The sequence below is a fragment of the Equus caballus genome, chromosome 18 (genome assembly GCF_041296265.1).
Source record: "Equus caballus isolate H_3958 breed thoroughbred chromosome 18, TB-T2T, whole genome shotgun sequence".
In the NCBI taxonomy this organism is placed as follows: domain Eukaryota; kingdom Metazoa; phylum Chordata; class Mammalia; order Perissodactyla; family Equidae; genus Equus; species Equus caballus.
This window is the reverse complement of record NC_091701.1, coordinates 43,004,508-43,029,863: the sequence shown is the minus strand read 5'-3', so window position 1 is coordinate 43,029,863 and position 25,356 is coordinate 43,004,508. Positions and strand designations below refer to the sequence as shown.

Genomic DNA, 25,356 nt, shown 5'->3' with positions numbered 1-25,356 from the left:
TAGTTGTTGTTGTTACTACAGTTGTTGCTACCACCAGCTCATAGACTGGAAAGTCCAACAATCCAAAGGCAAAATAATAGGCAGTATCTGCATTTCTTTTTTACATTTTTAAAACACCTATATAAAACGCCAATAATTTTGACTTGTGGTGTTGGATTCTTTGGCTTAAAATACACTCTTCACTAAACACAGCCTCTACTACCCTTGACTGCCCAAAGAAAAGCCTGTGCTCTAAGCCATCTTATTTATTTAAATTGCTACAGAGTGATTAGATAAACATTATAATTAAATGCCCTCATCCAGAAGTCTTTGCATTTGTTTCAAGGCTAATGGAGGTGATCAGTCTTCCTTATACGAGAAGAGCCTGTGGCTGTCTTCTGGAAAACATAATTTGGTAGAACTCCCTTCACCATTATGACTAATTTTAGTCCCTGGGTGGCGGATGCTCTCCTTTCCCTTTGTAGTTATTATCAGTACCTTCCTGTGTGCGCTGAACAGGATTGGTCTGTGATTCATTTTTTGAAGTCTCTTTATTGACTAAATTAGCCCCCAGAGTGCTGGGTGGCTGGTTAGGTATTCACATAAGGCATAAAATCAGAGAATTATGACCTATCTGTAGGAACCAAATATATTTTTATGCCTATTCGTTTTTCTTTTTCAAAAAGTATTCTGAATTACAAAAATAATAAAACCACACCACAGAATATTTATACAATAAAAAGTGAAAAAGAAATCTCTCATAGTCTTTCGACCAGTTACTCTAATTTTTGGGTATATTTCTTTCAGTCGTTCTTCTTATGTATATTTTCAACATATTTATGAGCATACAATGTTTTTAATCTTCTTTTTTTCTTTTTTTTGAGGAAGATTAGCCCTGAGCTATCTGCTGCCAATCCTCCTCTTTTTGCTGAGGAAGACTGGCCCTGAGCTAACATCCATGCCCATCTTCCTCTATTTTGTACGTGGGATGCCTACCACAGCATGGCTTGCCAAGTGGTGCCATGTCCACACTGGGGATCCGAACTGGAGGGCCCCAGGCCACTGACATGGAACATGGAAACTTAACTGCTGTGCCACCGGGCCAACCCCAGTTTTTAATCTTTTTCATATAGCAATATAATGTAAGCATTTTCCTTGTTGCTACATTACTCTTCATAACCATCATTTTTAAGGGATGTGACTTAGTTTACTTACTCATTCTTTTGTTACTAAACATTTAATTTGTTTCTGTTACGATGATTAACTAATACAGTCCTTTATGAATATGTACATCTGTTTCCTTATTTTGGATTTTATTCTTAGAAGAGATTCTTTAAGTATTATACTTTTCATCTTAGGAAATTATATAGCTATATCACATTATGAAGAAAATAGCTTTTCAAAAATATGCAAAAGAACTTCATAAAACACCACCAGTACTAACTAATAGTAAAAAACATACTCTCTCCAAAAATTTTCTTTCTTTCTTTCTTTCTTTCTTTCTTTTTTGATGAGGAAGATTGGCCCTGTGCTAACATCTGTGCCAATCTTCCTCTATTTTGTATGTAGGATGCCACCACAGCATGGCTTGATGAGTGGTGTGTAGGTCTGCACCTCGGATCTGAACCTGTGAACCCTGGGCTGCCAAAGCAGAGCGTGTGAACTTAACCACTACACCACCAAGCTGGCCCCCATAAATTCTTTTTAAACTTTTTCTTATTTGAATTCTATCTCCATTCCAATAGCGATACCTTCTCCTGGGCCTCCAAATACATAACTTTGGAAGTATTTCTCACTCTCATGACACTTTGTACCTATATGTGATAGCACTTATGTCAACTATAATTAAGCACTTGTTTGTGCAATATTTAATGTCTAGCTTTTTCAATAGATAATATGCTCCATGAGAGCAGAGACCCTCATCTTTTTGTCCCTTTTACACTCAAGTGTCTGCAACATAGCAAGCAGTCTTGTTTGCTAATTCATTGATCTCACAGTTTAAAATTATTTTGTACAGGGGCCGGCCTGGTGGCATGGCAGTTAAGTTTGCACACTCCACTTTGGCAGCCTGGGGTTCCCTGGTTCGGATCCCAGGTGCAGACCTAGACACCGCTTATCAAGCCACACTGCTGCAGGCGTCCCACATATGAAGTAGAAGAAGATGAGCATAGATGTTAGCTCAGGGCAAATCTTCCTCAAAAAAGAAAAAAAAAACATTAAAAAAATTATTTTGTACAGAGGACTGGGGCTGGCCCCGTGGTCGAGTGGTTAAGTTCGCACACTCTGCTGCGGTGGCCCAGGGTTTCGCTGGTTCGGATCCTGGGCGCAGACATGGCACGCTCGTCAGGCCACATTGAGGCAGCGTCCCATATGCAAGAAGGACCTGCAACTAAGATATACAGCTATGTATCAGGGGGATTTGGGGAGATAAAGCAGAAAAAAAAAAAAAAAAAAGATTGGCCACAGTTGTTAGCTCAGGTGCCAATCTTTAAAAAAAAAAATTATTTTGTACAGGGTACTATGTAAGTGCTATGGGGGATTCATAGAAATATATGACAGTCCCTGCCCTTAAGGAGTTATAATAATAATAATCCTGTACTATTATCTTTATTTTGATATGTCATAGGAGAAAGTTCATGGGCTTTAAAACCAAACAGACCTGAGTTTGACCCTCATTTAACATTCACTGGCTATGTGATATTGAGCAAATTAGTTAACTTCTTGGGGCCTCAGATTGATCATCTGTAAAGCAGGTTATTGTGAGGTTTAAATAAAGTCACGTATGCAAAACTGTTGTTATAGCTCTTATAAATTGGAAGGCATTCCATTATTACTTGTTGAATTAATGAATAAAGACATCAATTTTTGCTTTTCTTTCTTTTTTTTCCCCAAGGTTGTTCATTTTCTTCTCATTTCCATTATCTCAGTCAATAATCATGACTTAAACATTCCACACCTGGGTTGTTGCTCCTTGCTCCACTTCTTATGATCACCTTCTAATCTATCAGCACATAATTCTTCCCAGAGCTTTGTCATTATCCCTAATGGCCTTTTTGTCAGATAAAACTTATCACAGTTTTTAAGGTTCTCTGCCAGTTGGTCCCAGGAGTCCATTCTATCTATCTAAGTGCTCTCAACTCTAATTATGACCTGCTCACGCAGAACTCACACATACAATGAAGACAGAGAAAAGTATAGATATGCCATATATAATAAACTCAAGAGCCAGGTACAACAGAGATGGAGTGATACCTTAGGGTTTATTTCTTCTACGAATGCTTTCCAGCTCTCCAGTGGAGTTTGTTACTTCTTCCCCTGAGCCTTTATACTATATCAGTAGTGTAAACACTTACTATGTCATGTTGTAATTATTTGACTATGCCTTGCCTCTAGCTCTTTCTTCATTTATTGATTCAACAAATACTCTATGTGCAGCCACTATGTACAAAGCACATCTCTAGACCCTTGATAATTACTGAGCTCCTTAAGAGTGGAGACCATATCACACTCATTTTCATACTATAAATGCTAATAAAACACAGAGAACATCAATGAATGTTGAAGGAATGAGCCAAGCGAGTGAGTAAGAGAATGTATGGGCAGAATGGCAAATCTACTTATTATACCTTAAAGATTTTGCTCTATTCTACCTTTGAGTTTTGTAGATTGCCATTTTCCTGAAATGCAAAATAAATTTGGTTACATGGGAACTGACTGGATGAGTACCACCTGGCCCGAATTAGCTTATCCAATGGCTTGTCATAGGACTTGAATTTCCCATCATAAAACTTATTCTTAGAAAGAAATTACAAAATAACGCATGCACACAATGCCAGTTGAACACTTCGGAATACACAGAGAAAACAAGCCTTTCTTCCTCATAATCTTTTCTTCTGTCTTCGAAGTATTGTAAGTTTGGTAGGTATCCTTCCAGATCTCTTATTCCCTACGTATTTCACATGTACTTCTTATGCATTTTTGAAGGTTAAGACATGGTCTCTAAAAGGCTGACCTTAGGGCCTTATCCAAGGCCACCAACTAGGACATTGGTATAGACTCCTCTGCTAACCTTTTCAGCCAAGTTATTACCAAGCTTCTTAAAAATAAGAAGGTGAAGTGGAGCTTCAATGTGATGCAGCAAAACTCATCTCGAGCTAAACATTTTTCTCTCCTAGTCAAATACCTATTCACAGGGAATTGTTATAATCAAAATAAGCACTTTTATGCTCTAATAAGCTCTAAAATAAGAATTCACTTTACCTTATAAGTACAATATTATTCAAATATTTATGTGTTAAATCCCTCTAATCTTACATTTTTTATTTTCTGCTAGAAAATAAAAACTGCTTGAAGATTGTATCTATGAGAACTAAATAAAATAAAGATTTATTCCAAGTCTCCTATATTCTAAATATTAATCATAATAATTACTTTGGGCAAACCAGCAGTCTATAATGTAGTACAGTGTCGAAAGTGTTCAACTAAGTGTTATATGTGTTGGATTTTAGCCCCTGTTCTTCACTTGAGTAAGCTATAAACCCTTTGGAGCCTCAATTTGTTATTTAGCTCTAAATAGAGGTGATATTCATCCAAAATTTCATTCATTTATGCAACAAATGTTCATTGAACAACTATTTTGTGCCAGGAACTGATCTGGACTCTGGGAAAGCAATGATCATAACAGACTAAATTACCATCCCTCACGAACCCTTCATTCTAGGAGAAGAACAGACAATAAATTAGATTGATAGGTAAAGGTACCACTACACATAAGCACAATACTATGTGCTGGTGAGGATGCAGAGCAATGGGAACTCTCAAACATTGCTGGTGGGAATGCAAAATGGCAGAACCACATTGGCAGTTTCTTATAAAGTTAAAATAATCACTTTTCATATAACCCAGCAATCCTGTTTCTAGGAATTTACCCAAGAGAAAATGAAAATATAGTCTAAATAAAGACCTGCATGTGAAGCAAAATAGCTTCAGAGTAGAAACAATCCAAATGTCCATCAACTTGTGACTGGATAGCCATTTGTGTTACATCTCTACAGTGGAATACCACCCAACAATAAAAAGGAATAAATTGATGCACGCACCAAAATGAGTAAATCTCAAAAGCATTATGGTAAGTGAAAGAAGCCAGACACAAAAGGCTATATAATCTATGATTTTCATTTATGTGAAATTCCAGAGAAGGTAAAACTTTAAAGACAGAAATCATATCAGTGATTATTAAGGGTTGGGGGTTGGGATGAGAGACTGACTTTTAAAAGGCACCAGGAAACATTTTGGAAAATGTTCTATATTTCAATTATGGTACTATTCATTTGTCAAAACTCATTTAAGGTACATTTAAAAGGGGTATATTTTATTGCAGGTAAATGATAAATAAACCATATGATATTTTTAGATAGGAAAGAGTGAGAGAGAAAGGAGTTGAAATTAGATAGAAAGCCCTCAAGTAGGTGATTTTGAAAGAAGCGGAGGAACAAGCCACATAGATATCTGGGCATTCCAGGCAAAAAGAATAGCAAGTGTGAAAGCTGAGGGGCAGAAACACGCCAACTGTGTATAAAGGAAAGGTAAGGAGGTCAATGTGGCTGGAGCACAGGTGTAAAGTAGTAGGACAAGAGATAAGAGAGGCAATGGGGAAGAGATCATGCAACAACTTGAAGGTAATGGGAAGACATCAGTGCGCTTTGAGAAGCAGAGTGACATGATCTGAGTTGGGTTCTAAGGGAATAATTCTGGCTGCTTCATAGAGAACAGCCTGTGGAAGAATAAGTATAAAATCAGGGACACAATTTGGAAGGCAACTGTAATCATCTAGACAAGTGACTATGAGGTAGAGGGGGTGGTAAAAGTGTTCAAATTCTATATAGAGAGCCATTATATTTGCTGAGAAATCTGGGTGTGTGTGTGAGAGAGTAGTCAATAATAAATCCATCTTCTTTTTCAATCTGAACAGCTGAAAGGATGAAATTGCTGTTAACAGGGGGAAAGACTTGAAAGAGCTTGCTCTTGAAACTCGAAACATAAATAGGACTAAACTATAAGCATTTACCCAGTATATTAGTTTGCTAGGGTTGCCATACCAAAATACCATAGACTTGGTAGCTTAAACAACAGAAATTTATTTTCTCACAGTTCTGGAAGCTGGAAGTCCAACATCAAAGTGCTGGCAGGGTTTGTCTCCTCTGAGGCCTGTCTCCTTGGCTTGCAGATGGCTATCCTCTTCCTGTGCCCTCACATGGTGTTTTCACTGTATGTGTGCTTCCTGGTGTCTCTGTGTGTCTCCAAATTCCCTCTTCTTAAAAGGACATCAGCCAGATTTGATTAAGATCCACCCATATGACCTCATTTAACCTTAATTGCCTCTTTAAAGTCCCCATCTCCAAATATAGTCACATTCTGAGAAATTGAGGGTTAGGGCATATGAATTTTGGGGGAACACAATTCAGCCCATAACACCCAGTGACATGATTTCAGAGTGAGAAGGACCATCTCTCTTATCCCCTAAAAACTTACTTCTATGATTGAAAAAAACATTCTGTGGGTGCTTCATTTTTTTAGATATCAAAATTAAAAATTTGTGGAGGAAATAAAATTTGCCTTCTACGAATCTTTAGAGCAAGTTCTGATAGACCAAGAAGATCCCAAGTACCTATGTAACAAAGATGAGCAACACAGTGGAGTGAGTGAAAGCTGCAGACCTGGCCTGGACACACACTTCATTGAGACTAACAATGAGCATTCATTTACAGAACACATTCTCTTACCTTTCACATAATATTTGAACAGTCTTACAGGGAGAGTATTTACAAAGATAGTTTTTAAGCTAACTGAATTTGGCTAGTTCTATAAATATATAGTAGAAATAGTGTTCAGAGTAATTAACATATTAATTTCTATAGTTTAAGGGAAGCGTTTCTTCTTCCAAAACAAGTTACTAGCAATATCTCTAAGCATTCACTTAGCATGACTAATAATATAATGTAGTGATAACACAAAATATCCAGCAAAGTAGAGATGAATGATTGAATAATGTAGCAACATTTTACATGACTAGCATAATTTGCTCAAAATTTCCACTAGCATAATTTGCCAATAGGAATGTCAGATACCTTGAGTGAAACTATGAAATCATACACAAGGTGCCAACACTGGCATTATACTAATCTCATAAAGAATTCATGGCAATGTGCCCAACAGGTGAGATAAAGTTGAATGGCAGAATGAGATCGCACCGCCTGACAGAGAAAGCAAAACATTGAGGAAAGTGGGTTCTACTCTTCATTAAGCTTTACTTTATTATTAGTAAGTGATAAGTCATTAACTTGTTCTGTACAATAGATCTTACTGCTCTCTAAGATTTTAGTATATATAAAGTGAAATATTTAAAAGGACTTTGAAGAGAAAAATATTTCTTTCCCTAGAATTCAAACTAGTCTCAAAACTTAAAACTTTAGTGAACTTATTTTAATTGATGTTTAGAAACTGAAATCGCTAGGTTGTGGATAGAGAAATGATTCACAACTTTTTATAGTTATGTATTTCTATCTGTTTTGTCAAATATCCACATACTTTTATGGTTTGTTTTCTTTTCTATTTACAATGGTTTGTAAGGATATAAAAATCCAGTGGAATTTTTGGAAGAACATTTTATTATGAATATTTGGTTTTAAAACCTCTGTTGCCTGTTTAAGCTTTGCCTGCTTTTCTCTGATTGTATATGTATCAGTGGTTGAGACACAGTGCCTTAAAGAACTTTTAAAATTCCAGCAGTTGGAAGAAGTATTAAGAAGCTGGATGATCTCTCAGTCTATAGGCAAATAACGCTCCAAATGTGCTTCAGGGAGGCAAAGATGAGGGGTATTATTTTTTCAGTTGTACATACAGACATATATATTAAGCAAACATTTATTTGAAAATATGGGCAAAATACTTCCTAATACCTGTTTCCTAAGCTCGTTGAAGCTCCAATTCTCTTATTTTAGGTACTTTGGCTTCATCTTGCACAAAAGGTTAATTCAAGGATGATGTAACAATATTATAGAAGCAGGATTCTGTTACTGTTGTAGCTGTCATTAGGCACCAAAAATGTCTGGACACCAAATCAGTTAGGAATTAATTCTTGAGGTTTGTCTCTAGGAGTTGAGGCTACACGACTCACTTGCTAGATTTTTATATCATGTATCTTAATTACCTATAATTTTTTAATAGATTTTATTTTTTAGAGCATTTTAGGTTCACAGCAATATTGAGCAGAAGATACAGAGATTTCCCATATACCCCTGTCCCCAGACATGAATCACCTCTCCCTTTATCAACATTCTTCACCAGAAAGGTACATTTGTTATACTTGATTAATTTACATTAAGATATCATTATCACCCAAAGTCTGTAGTTTACATTAGGATTCACTCTTGGTGTTGGATATTCTATGGGTTCGGACAAATTTATAATGGCATGTATCCACGATTATAGTATCATACAGAGTAGTTTCACTGTCCTAAAAAATCTGTTTCATTAGTGTTGAGTTTTAGGAGTTCTCTGTATATTTTGGATAACAGTCCTTTATCAGATATGTCCTTTGCAAACAGATTCTCCCAGTCTGTAGCTTGCCTTTTCTTGATACTGTCTTTCACAGAGCAAAAATTTTTAATTTTAACTAAGTCCAGCTTATAAATTCTTTCTTTCATGGATCATACCTTTGGTGTTGTATCTAAAAGTCATCACCAAACCCAAGATCATCTAGGTTTTCCCCTATTATCTTCTAGGAGTTTTATAGTTTTGCATTTTACATTTAGGGATATGATTCATTTTGAGTTAATTTTTGTGAAGGGTGCAAGGTCTGTAGCTAGATTCATTTTTTTGCATGTGGATATCCAGTTGTTCCAGTATCAGATGTTGAAGAGACTGTCTTTGCTCCATTGTACTGCCTTTGCTCCTTCGTCAAAGATCAGTTGACTATATTTATGGGGGTATATTTCTGGGATCTCTATTCTGTTCCCTTGATCTATTTGTTTATTCTTTCACCAATACCACACTGACTTGATTACTGTAGATTTATAGTAAGTCTTGAAATCGGGTACTGTCAGTCCTCCAACTTTGTTCTTCTCCTTCAATATTGTGTTGGGTATTCTTGGTCTTTTGTCTCTCCATATAAACTTTAGAATCAGTTTGTTGATGTCTATAAACCAACTTTTGATTGGGATTTCAATGAATCTATAGGTCAAGATGAGAAGAACTGACATCTAGACAACATTTAGTCTTATTAACAATGAACATGGACTATCTCTCCATTTATTTAGTTTTTCTTTGATTTCTTTCATCAGAGTTTTGTAGTTTTCCTCGTACAGATCTTGTGCTTATTTTGTCAGATTTATACTTAAGTATTTCTTTTTGGGGGTGCTAATGTAATTGGTATTGTGTTTTTAATTTCAAGTTCCTCTTGTTCACTGCTAGTACATGAAAAATCAATTGACTTTTGTATGTTAACCTTGTATTGTGTAACCTTGGAATAACCACTTATTTATCAAAATTAGTTCCAAGAGTTTTTTTGTCAATTCTTCTAGATTTTCTACATTGACAATCATGTCATTTACAAACAAAGACCATTTTATTTCTTCATTTTCAATCTGTATACCTTTCATTTGTTTTTCTTGTCTTATTGCATTAGCTAGGACTTCCACTATCATGGTGAAAAGGAGTGGTGAGATGGGACATCCTTGACTTGTTCCTGATCCTTGTGGGAAAACTTCTAGTTTCTCATCATTAAGAATATCAGCTGTAGGCATTTTGTAGCTATTCTTTATAATATTAAGGAAGTTCCCCTCTATTCCTAATTTACAGAGAGTTTTATCATGAATGAGTGTTGGAGTTTGTCAAATGCTTTTACTGTATTTATTGATATGACCATCTGACTTTTCATCTTTAACCTGTTGATGATCAATTACATTAATTGATTTTTGAATGTTGAACTAACCTTGCATACCTGGGATAAATATCACTTGGTTGTGGTGATCATTTTTTTATACATTGTTGAATTTGATTTTCTAATATTTTGTTTGGGATTTTTGCATGTATTGCATTTATGAAAGATATTGGTCTGTAGTTTCCTTTTCTTATAATGTCTTTGTCTGGTTTGGGTATTAGGCTAATTCTAGCCTTATAGAATGACTTAGGGAGTATGCTGCCTCTATTCTCTGAAGGAGATTATACAGAATTGGTATACTTTCTTCCTTTAATGTTTATTAGAATTCAACAGTGAACCTATCTGAGCCTGCTGCTTTCTTTCTTGGAAAGTTATTAATTATCGATTTAATTTCTTTAATAGACATAGGCCTACTCAGATTATCTATTTCTTCTTGTGTGAGTTTTGGCAGATTACCTTTCAAGGAATTGATCAATTTCATCTAGGTTATCCAATTTGTGGGCATAGAGTTGTTCATAGTATTACTTTATCATCTTTTTAGTGCCCATGGGACCTTTATTGATGTCCCCACTTTCATTTCTGATATTAGCAATCTGTGTCTTCTCCTTTTTTCTTAGTTAGCCTGGCTAAAGGCTTATCAATTTTATTGACCTTTTTCGGTTCATTGATTTTCTTTATTGATTTCCTGTTTTTAATTTCATTGATTTCTGCTTTAATTTTTTAACTACTTTTCTTTTCCTTACTTTTTCATTAATATGCTTTTCTTTTTCTAGTTTCCTAAGGTTGAAACTTAGACACTAGATTTTAGATATTTCTTCTTTTCTAATATATGCATTTAATGCTATAAGTTTCCCTCTAAGCACTGCTTTCATTGCATCCCACAAATTTTTATAAGTTGTGTTTTCATTTTCATTTAGTTCATTTAGTTACCTTTAATTTTACCAGTGCAGTTCAGTACACTGTTTAACAAGTCAGTACTTTCACCAATGAAAATCCATTTCTGACATTCAGCAAAGCCTTAGTGTTGATCGAGATGTGGCTAATAGATGGGTTTGTAGCAACCTTTTCTGGAGTTTAGGTTCTTTGCTTTAATGTTAGCTGACCACTCCTGGAGTTTAGACTCCTGATTAAAATACTAGCTGCCTATGCTTGTAACTTAACCTAACATACACATATTACTACAGTGTCTGTGCTGAGGTATTTTAATGTAAATTAAAACATCATCATATTCCATTTTTAATATTATGGAATATTTCTTTAAATTCAGGACGTGAAGAGAAATTGGGTCAGTATTTCAAAGATTATGAACTCTCTGAGAACGGTCACCACATCTCAACAAAGTGAAACACTGTGTATTTGATATATAACCACATGACTTCTGGCCATTTGATGCATCTTAGAGAAGAAACCACCAATTCCTGATTAGCACTCTTCCTCTAATATTGGATGCTCAAGTAAATTTCTTCCCTTTCATAGCTATTTGACAAGAAAATATGAAAGATAATTCTATTTAAGTTCAGTAAATCTGTAGTTATAGAGAAGGAAAATAGTGGCTAAAGGTGAATCTAAGAAGTAACATTGTTTAAAGATACTTAAAGGCTTACTGGTACCTACCAAGCCCCTGGCTCTGGAGGCAGAAAAATGAAGGGACATTAATCTTCTACACAAAAGGCTCATAATCCATTAGGAACAGTGAGGATAAAACAAGTGAATAATAAACTGATACTGGATATTATTGCTACTAGAGATAAGACTTTATTATTAAAATAAGAATTTAGTTCAAAAGCAGGAAGGGAAAACAAGAATTGTAAGTGTTTGGATTAAGAATCAAGAATGAGGTGGGTTGGCAGAAGTTTATTTATTGAATAATTATTTATTGAGTGCCTACTATTATATTTATTTGATTCTAAGATGTCAGATAATCCACTTTCTTAATACCAGCTTTTTAAGGGAGATAAAACTGTATTTTAAATGTGCATATCAGTTGTAAGAAGCATTTTCAGAAATGTAAAAATTTGAACAAACATGTTCATTTTATGATATGTACCAAGCACTTTGCTAGTACAGTGTGTACAAAGGTGTACCTAATACTCATGGTCCTAGCATTATGGAAATTAATCTAGTGGGGTTACACACACATTACACAAATAAATACATGAAAATATAAAGTTATGTTGCAATCAATTCTAGATAGATTTGGTCAACAGTATATGAAGTAAAAAAAGTAATTAAAAAAAGTTAAAACACAGGGGTTTCTCTAAATCTGAGTTTTATTCTTTATCTTTTGACTGGTGAGTGCTAAAAGGTCAATGAGCTATGATAACTTCCTTTTCGTCCTCTTTCTCCTGGCATCTCTTCCCAACTTTTAGAGCTCTGCTGTAGGATGCAGTCCTGCCTCGCTTCATTCTTACAGATGACTTCTCCACTATGTTGGCACCCTGTCTAAATTTTCAGTCAGAACTAGTTTTATGGATGCAGATTTGTACATTTTTATCCCACATTAAGATTCTCATAACATCTTAAGTTTATTCAAAACTTCTAGTTGAAATCTTTAAGAGTAGTGTTAAAGATACTGTAAAAGAACACAATTGTCTTCACTTGTCAAACAAGATTGGCCAGGTGATGTCAATCATTCTACAACATGTTCAGTTAATCAGTATACACTAAGTATTACTTAATGTATGTACAGGATTATGCTGTGTCTATGGGGGGTAAAATCGCTACATGTTTTCTACTTTAAAGGAGGCTCAAATCCAGTGAGGAGATGAGAAAATTCCTTTAGGAATATAATGTCAGTCAGTAATAACATTTATCCAGAACAGATTACTGTCCTGGGTTATGTAGAGGGCTCAGTGTTAGAAAAAAAACAACAAAGAGACAGGGAAAAAAACAAAAACAACTTCCCATAACCTAACAGTGAGATCACTCTTTCTTTGTTTTTAAAGATTGGCAGCTGAGCTAACAACTGTTGCCAATCTTCCTTTTTTTCTTTCTGCTTTTTCTCCCCAAATCCCCCCAGTACATAGTTGCATATTTTAGTTGTAGGTCGTTCTAGTTGTGGCATGTGGGCCGCCACGTCAGCATGGCCTGACGAGCGGTGCCATGTCTGCGCCCAGGATCCTAACTGGGGAAAACCTGGGCCACTGAAGCGAGCGCATGAACTTAACCACTAGGCCACAGGGCTGGCCCCAAGATCACTCTTTCTAATAGCTTGGTAATTATTGAATATTATTTAACTCTAGTCTGCTAATATATTGGAAACCAGAGTAATGGTCAGACCCTGTTCTTTGCTTTGACCCAACCAACTGCAAAGGGTTAATACAACCCTAATCTTTCCTTAGCTAGCCATCTTTGAGAGTTTTAGATTATTTCTATACACTGAAGGAACATTTCACCTTACGTAAGCAGAATGCTTTATTCTATTTTTGCCATTCCTTAAAATCAAAGCAACCTAGAAAAAGTTATTCCCACAAACTCATGTCTTATTGCTAACTTGACATATTCAGCTTGATCATCTGGTGTAATGTATATATTCTTGAAACTAAATTGATTATCTTGACACTTGCTCTTGGCACAATGATAGGAAAGCTTCTAACTTCAAATATAAGGTCTGCATATTATCATATTGTAAGGTTAGGATGCCAGAGGAAGTCGAAAAGTCTTTAAAAAATCAAAGACATTTTGTTATTTGGTTGGTAAAACTTTGAATTTAAAGAAATCTGAACATAGGAGGCCCAAGTATAAAGAATATCTGAAATGTAGATCCTAAATATGATGCCTCTTTTTTCACTATCTTACACATAAACAAAATATGTGGGAGCATAGGCATATCAAGTTCGAAAAGATTGCAATCTCTGAGATAGTACATCCTAGCTATGACATTTTCTAAGAATTTTTCTCATAAAAACTATGAAAGCATGAGGCCAGCAACATCAGTAGAAAACTTTAGGTCAGCATGAGTATAATGACACTCAAAAACTGATTCATGAGGAAAGGTCACAGCGACAGGAACAAGAAAACTACCAAAAGTGTCATGAAACAGAAAATGTTTTGTGCAAAAGTGTGCGATTATATAACACATTAAAGTAGTCATTATTGTTAGGAATAACTTTAGTTTTCTTTAATACACATGACCAAAAGCACACTAATAAATATATGCATAGCAAAAAAGATTGGTTTTGCTTCTCCAAAGAACAAGTGATGGCAATACCTGGTCAGATTCATGCACATAACTTGAGTGGTACTGGAAGCCAGAGAATCATGGGGGGAAAACTAAAGTGAAGACAATGCAGTAAGGGTCTCTGGTCAGCACCACATTTTCCAGGAGACTGTGATTCTCCGTGTTTCTCTTACACCCATTTCAGGGCCAGGCAACACTAAAACCCCACTATCCATCGGGGTGAATCAGTCTTTCCATTCCTTCTACCTCCTTAATTTTGGTTGAGAAGGGATTCAGGCAATGGAACACAGTGATTAGCACACATTCCTGCTTGGCCTTCAAATAATTAGGTTTCAGGTGCCCACACTGTGAGAAAGCAAAACTTTAACTTAAACTTGCGGTGATCTTTTTTTTAAAAAGAAGGATGGAAACATTGACAAAGTCAGGACACGTGCCACTCTCCTCTTGATTTCCATGACAGGCAAGAATCACAGACAAACAATGCTATTTTTGTTTTCAAATTATCCTCTGAGCATTTGTCTTACTTAACCCCACAAGTTGTCTTGATCTCACCACCTTTTGATCCCTGGGAGGTTTCAATCCCATGTTTATCCATTTGCTCTCCATCATCTCTCTTTCTACTGTCTCTGTCCTCATTTTCAAACACATAGCTTTTTTCTGTCACAAATTACCATTCTTGTGATCTCATTGCCCTCTCCAGGACACACTGTTTTTCACTTTCTGTGACCCCAAAATGGCCTGCACATATTTCTCCATTTCTTTGCTGGCTACTCCCTTCTTAATGTTTTAAGTCCTTTTAGTCTTTCCTCCCCCTCCCCCCAATCCTGTCTCTTAAAGTTAAGAATGATTTCTTTTCCTTATTCTGTTTGATCTCTATACACACTGTCCTCTCTAAAGATTTCTTGATACTGTCTTGTCCCTTGCCTTCTACAACCTGACATTATCCTTGGTTTTCTCCTTTTCTCATGCCTCTTTCTTATTTTTTATCTACTCGCTTCATTTTTTCACTGTTACCTTCAAGCTGTGACCATTATCTAGGGCTCAGTTCTTGCTTTTCTGATCTTTTTCCTTTCTAGACCAGGGGATTTTAAACTGTGTTCCTCAATGTGAAGTGCCTTAGAAGATGCCACTGAGGGTTCAGGGAACAGTTAGAAGGGTGGACATTTGGTGCCTCCCTACCACTTCAAACAGAATAGTTCTCTTTTTATGTTTTATTTGTTCCATATTGTTTCTTTAGGAGAGCTTATTTGTATTCATCAGTGTACTGAAAATCACACAAAAGGCGTAAAACTTGAGTCTAATTTCTTGTTTTACCACTATCTATATGACTTTGGACAAATATTTCAAAACATTAATGAATTTCTTGCATCCAGGCCTGTGCCATTCCCTCTGTCTGAACCACTCTCCTGCCTTATTCCTCAGCACCTTTCTAGCTCTTACAGATTTTTTGGTCTTCTAAAGACTTCCTTCAGGAAGTCTTCTCAAAACCCCAAATCTGGGTTAGGTGCTCTTCTGATGTGGCACCACAGCATTCTGCACCAATCCCGTAACACAGGACTTATTTCATTGTGTTGTCTGTCTACATTCCCTACTGGACATTCATCGAGGACAGAATATTATTTATGATTTCCCTAGCACTGAGCATAGTGCCTGGCATGTAGTAGGTTTGAAAACCCAAGCAGACATAATTATATATCCCAGCAAGGATAGAAAATTAGGTGACGCCGCTCTCTTTTCAACTAAAGATGAATGAAAAAACATGTATCAATATTATCCCTCATTCTAATCAAACTGCTATACCCATTTGCCTGCTTTCTGAGCGACTCTGACACCTTCTTTATCCCCTTCTGAAACATGTTCACAATACCCTCATTATTTTCTTTTTTTGGGAAAGTTATTTTATATTTCCGCTCTGATTTTTCTTATCCAAAAATAGACGTGTACTGTTAAAGATATTTCTAATGACCAAGAAAAATTCAAAGTACTAAAAATCATGTTATTTTGAACACTGTATCATTACATCATTCTTAACAAAATTATAACATTGCACCATTTGGGCCTAATTTCAACTTCTTATAATAGTAAATAAAGACAATAAATCTTCAAAATATTTGAGGCATATCTAAGCAGTTTATAAGAAGAGCATTTGTTGTTGACAGACAGGTTATAACTGCCTCATAAAGAACATATTGTTTCAAATATTTGCTGTATAAAAACTTATATGTAAATGCAACAAAAAATTCTAAAGTTAAATCAAAGAAAAGAGTAATGTAATGTCTACATATACTCCACAAACACAGCCTTAGGGAAATTCCAAACTGCTGGCATACTAAAACTAGAAAGTACAGTAGATCCAATCCCATCTTTAATCCTAAACTATAATACGAACTTCAGTAGGTAATACCTGAGTACTTACATCACAAATGTAGTAAGTTCCAAAAGCAAAATTATATTTCAGTTTAGCGATTTTTTTATTTATGTTTTTGTCCTAATTTCAAACATCAAGCTAATACAATTTAGACTCAACAAGTCTCTTTTACCTTTTTGTTCTAAATCTGAAATCTTATATTTTCACTACTACGTTTCTTTGGATTATAGTAAATCAAAAAGGCCTTAAAGGAAGACGAAAAGTGTATATATTTTGCAAAAGCAAAATCTCTGTATTGTAAAATTGACCTTGGTCCATTATCTACTTAATAGGGAATGTTTGACAAACAGAACTTCAAACTGATATTCTTGGGAGAGATGTTATAATGAGAACTCAAGTATCAGATGAGTGACTGATTAGATGACTTTTAAAATCCTGTTCAACTGTGAGAGTCCAGGATTTAGGTCATGAATCAATTTAAGGCACTCTATCTGCGGAGTAAGTTCCTCACATTTCTTCTAACAACAGCAACATTTGTAAAAAGAAAAGCCAACAGGGGAACTGGTACTTACGAGTATTGTGTCAGTAGTTCCAAATCATTGTGCATGTTGATTGGATATGCTTCACTGAGTTCAAACAGCTTCTCTAGGGCCTCATAAATGAAGATGATGCAAATGAGAGAAGCAAAGGCTTCTTCAGTAAAGCGGGTGATGTAGCAGACAAGGGAGCTTGCGTCAGTGGCCACAAGGATGATACACAGAGTTGCAGTCCAAAGTCCAATACTAGCTCTTAAAGATAGGTATGACAGCCCATATTCTCTGGGGGGAGGAAAAGGAAAGAACAGTGGAAAGAAGGTCATTTAACAGCTTGCCACCATTTTAAATAGATGGAAATATGTCTAATTCAGGAAGTGAAAGTAAATAGGCTTCACATTCCACGAGTATCTAAACTCAAGACTCTGTCTAAAGGCAATACCTAAGAGGACAAAACTAAAAGGGGTTTCTCAGTGCTTAGAACTGAATATCATTTTTTATGAATATTACATAACAATATAGACAAATCTTTTACTTTTCCTTTATTTCTGTGGAGAGACAAAAATGGCAAACTGAATCAAATCAGCCACTTCGACCTCTCCCAGAAGACTTCGAAATGGGATGCTGGGAGAAGTATAAATACAGCAGAGAAATAGAAAGGGGCTAAGGGCCAAAAGTATATAACACTTACTTGCAAAATTTAAACAAAATCTTTTCAAACACCAAAACCGGTCCTGTACTGCCTAATATGGTAAGAGGCTGTCCACCAAAGAGAGAATAGGCTATCCCAGTCATGGATGCTCCAAAGAGAGATTCGATTGCACTCTGTGTAGAGACAGAAATGATTCCATTATCTAAGCTGTACAGGCAGACTTTATAACTAGGGAGAAAGTGTTTAAAATATGTAGGTATATTCTTTTTCCTTTGCTATGAAAAGCCTAGCAACCTTGGGCAGGATGTGGGGTAGGGTAGGAGGGTAAGAAAAGGGGCAGGCAGTCAGCAGAGTATGAATGGTAGTGAATGGGGATGTAGCCTCTCCACCTTCCTCATCTCACTTTTTTTGCTTACTAAAAGTTTACCTGTATGCACGATAAGTGTCAGGACAGAAACACAGCCTGTATAAATGGGAAATGGACCTCCTGCGAGGTAAGAACCAGAGCCTAAAGCTGGCCTAGGATTGGGGTCAGGGATAAGACCAGAACCTTGCTAAGACTAAGAATTAACTGTTCTGAGACATTCCATTCCCAGCTTACCAGTTCTACTAGCCATCTAGAAAATTCGTATGTAGTTTATCTGCCAGAGCATACATCAAATCTTTCCTTATAAAGAAGTCAAAACTTAAATGCTCACTTATCTAACTACCAGTCTTAAAAACTGATTGTTTCAAAGTTCAGAGAAAAGTATAATACATACTATACGACCTTCAGTTGCTTCTCCCAGCAGTCCTCCAAATGTGATGACAGGAGACATACAGGCGCAGTAGAGAAATAGAAAAGATGCTAAGCACTGCAGGCTGAAAGCATCTCTGAAGTCACTCCAGAAGTATGGAGCTTTTCTTTTGATATCTAAAATAAGTCCCCCAAAAATCCTAAGACAGGGGGGAAACACAATAGTGAAATCCAAATATAAAAACACACAAGCCAAAATGCTCTTCTGCTTTGTTGCCAGGTCATAGTACACGTTTCCCATCAGCAGAGCTGAGACTCACATTAACCTGCTTTGTTGTATCACCACGATCTACAGGGAAAGCTTTGACCACTATGTCACCTCAATCCCTAACCGAACATTGTGTAAACAACCAAAAATTCCCCAGTTCTCTCAAACAAGGTCCAGACTGTTCCTCAATCAAAATTCAAATAATGAGATTTAAGGATTACTCTAATTTCCATGCCATTTCTACATCAAACTATTTCTAAACTCAGGCCTACTACCCTCAACTGTTGGCAGCATTTTCTAATTGTTTACATTCCATTTAGTGTAGCAGGAAGCGAAGAAGGGAGGGCAAACTGGCTTTTGTGTACTCTCACAGTGAACATTGCCCTAGAGAGAAACAGTAGTGTTTAACCACGGCTCCAGTTACCTACTCTCTCTGCCAAAAAAAATCCCTCACCAGATATTGTTCCAGGCAGGCATCTAAATGGTATCAAATTGTGAAATACTGCCTAAAATTTGAGGACTAAAATTTTTTTTAATCTATTAGAAATGAGAGCATTAATGAACAGGTATTCTCAATCTTTGAACATTTAATAATAATATGCAGACTTAACACTTGACTACTAAAGGCTTTTTGTGCTCCATGGAATAAAGATGTCATATTCAAATGAATGAGACTATGATTAAGTTCCCTCATGGAGCTTAAAAAAACACTATTATGTTCCAATACACTGCCAGTATGCTGAATATGCTTTGATTATGCAAAAACGTTAAACTTTTGTTATTTATTTTTTAAATACAAATATTCATTTGGCAATCTAAGAATCATCTCAAAAATGATTGTTTTCTTGAGAAACAAATTCTGGTTTGTGTTGAAACATGTACATCTTCAGAATAGCCAAAAATTTTGACTATCGACAAAAGATTCTCATATATTGAGGTACATGGGGTAACTATTTGAGTTCACAATTGATTCAAGTTGAACTAAAGAAGCCTGATTTATGGTCTATCAAACATACATTGTACATCCCCTTTAACAATTAAAGTCAGGAATGCACTCTCAAGATAAGAATGCGTACTTCCCCTCCTATGCCCTATTGGTAAGGCCCACCTGTATTAGTCTCTTTCTGGACATCCGGGTCATGTTGACCTGCTAATTTACAACTGAATATTTCTTTGAAACTTTGATGAATATGCATCTTTGGCATGTTTAAAGTATGTTCTTTGTTCTAAAAAGATATGACTGTACTGAAAACCATGCTTCTCCAGGAAGCTTTCTTTCTTTGTGGAACCTGCCTTCCCAAATTATAATCCTCACCCTGGCTGAAGTAAAATTCACCTTATCTTTCTTATCTACAGAAACGTTATTGATTATTTTGTGCCAACAGTATTATTTTTTGTTTTTAATAAAGTATTCTTTATTTATTTATTTATTTTTTTTTTTTGAGGAAGATTAGCCCTGAGCTAACATCTGCCACCAATCCTCCTCTTCTTGCTGAAGAAGACTGGCCCTGAGCTAACATCTGTGCCCATCTTCCTCTACTCCATATGTGGGACGCCTGCCTACCACAGCAAGTCTTGACAAGCAGTGCATAGGTCCACACCCAGGATCTGAACCAGCAAACCCCAGGCTGCAAAGCAGAACGTGCGAACTTAACCCCTGTGGCACGGGGCTGGCCCCTCAACACTATTATTTCTAATTGCCCTGATCTGATTGACATAGACATGATAGTAACATATTAGTAACTCTCTTACTATTATGTGAGTGACAGAATCACTGTTTTCCTAGCGATTACTTCCTTCAGAGGGATACAGAGTAGAAGAGGTTGAGAAGGATGAAATTTCAATTGAAAAAAAGGACATTTAAAACTTAAGAGAGGCTTGCAGAAAACCTGTGGAATTCACACACACACAAAGATCATCTTAGGTTCCCCTACCTGTGTTTGGTAGAACACATGCATAGTTTTAATTTGGGAGATCATTTCTGAATGATTTGTTAACTTGTCAAAGTCACAATTCAAAATAGATTTAATCTACTAGTCTATTTATTTATTTCTTTATGATTTATATCCCTCCTACTCCCAAATTAGAATTTGAGGTGGTTATGACATATTACTTAGTAGTGAATATTTATAGTTTTGATAGCACTCTCTATTAGACCATTGTCCTTTAATTGATTACTTATTAGGGCATACATTAGTCTAAATAGGTGTTATATTACTGTGTAATAAACGTGCTTTTAGCAGCAAAAATCTAAATCCGGAAGTGGGAGGTCATTGCAGAGAACAGTGCAAGAGCAGCCCAGATGTACACCAGCAACTCCAGGAGAGCAGATGAGTAATGGATACTTCAAGTCATGTCAGCAACAGAATCTGTGGAAGAACTCTGGAGAAGCGAAGATACCGGATATTGGTGACCTGGGAGGATTTAGGAAGCAGTAAGGAAAAGTGAACTTTGAAAAAAAATCTAAGCTATGTGGTATGTTACACCTGACAGAGAGAAAAGAAAACCACCAAAAATAAAAAGGCAGCATTTGAAAATATGAAAGCAAACAGAAGGAGTAACAACACTTCCAGTAAAGGGAAAAGGAAAAAGTTGAACCATCTCAAAATAGGTATGGAGCCTCAGGAAGACATTAAAGGACATTTCCTCAGAGACAAAACATAGATAAAGGGAGAGAACAAAGGAGAATTAAAATGCACAGAGTTGTCAGGAACTGGAAAGTCAGCTTAGAGGACACAGGGAAAGAAGTACAGGAAATGGCCTTGAGGGGAGAGAAGCACCAATCCTGCAAAGCCTTTACAATTGCCTTCAATTATAATGGAGGCTGTGTGCACATATTCCCTGAAGAGAGACCCACCCAAGGGTTTCTGATTTTCTGCTCACACATTGCTTGGAGAGAGACAAGCTGTCAAAAAACCATAAAGAACCATTTTAAAAAATAAATTGAAGCTTTCATCTCTTCAAAGACGTGTGATTAGAAAAATAAATCATATAGCTTTTTCAAATTACATCCGGAAAAATAAAAAATACTATTATATACATCCTACTTGCATGTAATGAGATACGGTCTATAAGACTGAGTTCATGTTGTTTATTTTTATTTCCATCTTGAACTTGAAGCTTTCAACAGGCTGTTTTGGAAGGGGCAACTGACAGCTTTCTTATTCATTCTAAGAATCTGTGAATGCATTTTATGCACAGCAAAATGAAAGACTAGGTAAGATAAAATGGAATGGTGTATCCACTGTTCTGGTTTTTAATGACAATCATTAGCAACTACAGAGAAATCAAATTAATTGGCATTTTTCATCCCCAAAGAGTAGGTATTCAAAGTATAAAAGAAAAATTAGCTCTCACAATAGCAATTCCTGACACACAAGAATGGTCTATCATTTGGTCTCTAAAGTCCATACAAGTGCTTTCCACTAACCTTCCAGTTCGCTGGAGTTCAGGTCCACTGTGGCCTCCGTGGGGCTCTGCTTCCCCATGAGCTGCTGTTCCATTTGGTACAGCAGGAATCTTCCTCTTCTCCTGCGGGAAGTTTTTTTGTTTTTGTTTTTTAATTTCAGGTGCTAGTTGCAAATAACAAAAACAAATTTTTTCCCTTGAGGCAATATGCAGAGTGGCTAAGAACCCAGGCTCTGTTACTTATTTGCTGCATGACTTCTAGGAAGTTATCTAGCCTCCTAAAGCTTCAGTTCCTTCCTCCGTTCATTGGTGGCAACAACAGTACCTGTCAGTGTGGTTGAGAGAATTAAATGAGGTGATGGGCATTTATTCCTTCTTTCAACTAAAATTTATTGAGTGCCTACTGTGTGCCATTCATTGTGATGGATGCTAGAGATGCAAAGGTGAGCGAGAAAAAGCATTCTATTAATGGAGACAAACAGTAAACCTACAAAGTCAGGCAGAGATGGAGCTATGAGGAAAAATGAAGAGAAGGGGACAAGAGAGACCAGGGTTGGGGCAGCTTGGGATGAAGAGGTGTTATATGCCTGACAAAGTTAAACTTTTCAATAAACATCAACTATTATCATTAGCTATTTTTTAAGGGTATTTCCCTCCTTGATTCTGGCTGATATCTTCCTACCCAGAGAATGATTTACAATATGGTTCTTTCTGACTCATGGAGATCCAAAAGACTATTGCAAAAGGAAGCTTCCAAATTGAGCCAATGACAAACTGGCTGAGGTTTATGTAAGCGATGTTTTCCCATAGGTATATTCCACCCACTTTTGTCAGAGTCAGAGATTTGAAAAAATCAGAAAATCCAACCTATTGGTGATCTTAGAGCACATCAACGTGTTCAAAGGTGCTTAAAAGGATAATAAAATTTTTTAAAGTGATGCAGTTAAAATTTTTACTTGATTGCCATTCCAAAATAGTAAACATATAAACATGTTCTTCATGCTTACTGTAAACATGAAGAACAAAAAGGAATAATCAAACGATCTTATGTATAATGAGATATTTAGGTAAAATGGTACAGGTTTAAAACATGAGAAAAATAGGTTTTGAAATGCAAAAAATATAGGAAAGTTCATTGCTTAATATTTTTACAATTTCTTAGGCATATGAATAGATACAATGAACTGAAGTTCAAAGATAAAAGAGAGGATGTCTGTCAACTGATGAAGGAACTGCCTTTATAGGTTAACATACATTAGAGCTTAAGAGTGACCCTCAATACCCAATAATCACCTAGGGAAACATTTCTTAGCTTCCACAAGTCTCAGAAAGTAAGTGATATTATTTGGTCTTCAAGGGAATTATCCCTTACTGGACAATTAACTCATTGTTTTACAATGGAAAAGCTATACATTGAAAGGCAAATGACAAACCATGAAAGATATCAGCCATCCTAAAGTACTTGTTTCCTCAAGGAGTGTTCATCTTACAATAGGGGAAAAAGGTATTTGAAAAGAGAGGTGTATATGAACAATACCAATGAGTATTCTGAGGAAAATGTAGGAAATATTTTTTGTTCAGAAACACATGTATTTTGATATTTTAAAACAAATCAATGGGTGAGTAGATATTTGACCATTAAAATTACACAATTTATTAATTCAATCAACAAATACTTAGTGAGAGCCAATCTTTATCAGTTACTAGGCCCCGCTACATACACCAGCAGACAAATCAGACCTGTGGAGCTTACATTCTAATGAGGAAGGCCCACAATAAACAAATAAACACATAAATAAATTAATTCTATAGTGCATTAGAAAGATTAAAAACTATAGAAAAATAAAAATTTAGAGCAGAGTAAAGCGGTCTGAGGTGTGGGGTGGGTGGTAGAGGAGGAGAAAGTGGCAATTTTAAGTAGAGGGGTCAGGCAGGCTCAGAGAGAAAGTGTCATCTGAGAAAAAGTGGAGGGAGTAAAAGGAATTAGCCATGAGAATAACTCATGGGGGATAGCCAGGCAGAAGGAACAGCCAGTGGGACAGTCTTAAAGCAAGAATGTCACTGCAGGGTTTGAAGAACAAGGAGCTAGGAGGCCAATATGGTTGGAGAGGAGTCAGCAAGGAAAAAAGTGCTAGGAGATGACTTGTGAGAGGTAAAGGGAGGCCAGATCCGGTAGGTTTAGTAGGCATTGTAAGTCTTTGGCGTTTATTTCCAGTGAAATGAGGAACTTCTGCAGGGTTTTGAGGAAAAAAGGAGAATGATCTAACTTGGAGTCACTCTGGCTGCTGTGTTGAGAACAGATTCTAGGGGCCAATGGTAGAAACAAGGAGACCAGCAGGAGGCTATTTCAGTAATCCAGGAGAAAGATGATGTTGGCTGGAACTAGAGTGATGGTAGTGGCAATACAAGAAATGGTATAATTCTGGATAAATATTGAAGGTGAAGCCAAGAGTATTTCCTGGCAGAATGGAAGTCAGATATAAGGGAAAAAAATAAATGTTCTTGGCTTGATCAACTGTAAATATGGAGGTAGCACCTACCAAGATGGGAAGGTACAGATGGAACAGATTTTGAGAAAAGATCAGAGTTTCTTATATACTTCAACAAGCACTATATTGCCTTTTCTAATATAGTTGCAAAGATGTATATAGGTACAGAAATGAGACAAACTACAATTCAGTTCAAATTTTAGACATAATAGGTTTTAGAAATCTATAGGACGCCCAAGTGGAGACACAGGATAGCCATTTGGATAAATAACTCTCAAATTCAAGGTAAAAATAAATTTGGGAGAGGATTTAAAGCTATAAGATTGGATGATATTACCAAAAAAATGAGTGTAGATAGAGGAGAGAAGATGACTAAGGACTGAGCCCTGCATCACTTTAACATAAAGAAATCAGAGAGAAGAGGAGGAACCAGCAAAGAAGACTGAGAAGTAATGACCACTGAAGTACAAGGAAAACCAAGTGAGTGTAGTGTTTTTGGAGCCATGCAAAGAAAGTGTATCAAAGAAAAGGTAGTCATCAACTTTGTCAAATGCTACTGACTGACAGGCTTAATAAAATACAGACTGAGAACTGACCATGGGATTTAGCATTGTGAAGATCATTGGTGGCCTTCATATAAGTAATTTCAGTGAGGTGACGGAGGCAAAAGCCTTATTGGAGTAGGTTTAAGAGAGAACTGGAGGAGAGGAATTGGAGGCAGGTAGTACAGAGAACTCTTGTGTGGCACTTTGTGCAAAGAGGAACAAAGAAATGGGTGAGTAGCTGGCAGTGATAGCAGTATT

General features: G+C 36.3%; 1 protein-coding gene across 17 annotated transcripts in view; it reads right to left on the bottom strand.

Annotated features, from left to right (window-relative positions):
• The window catches only part of SLC4A10 (solute carrier family 4 member 10), a 275,630-nt gene that overhangs the window by 59,727 nt on the left and 190,547 nt on the right, over positions 1-25,356 (bottom strand). For all 17 annotated transcript variants that reach the window (XM_070241888.1, XM_070241885.1, XM_070241894.1 and 14 more), the window contains 4 exons: positions 22,087-22,187; positions 18,414-18,588; positions 17,692-17,825; positions 17,040-17,285 (listed from right to left, as the gene is read on the bottom strand). In XM_070241888.1, the coding sequence (XP_070097989.1) occupies positions 17,040-17,285; positions 17,692-17,825; positions 18,414-18,588; positions 22,087-22,187 (656 nt within the window). The remainder of the gene's footprint in view (positions 1-17,039; positions 17,286-17,691; positions 17,826-18,413; positions 18,589-22,086; positions 22,188-25,356) is intronic.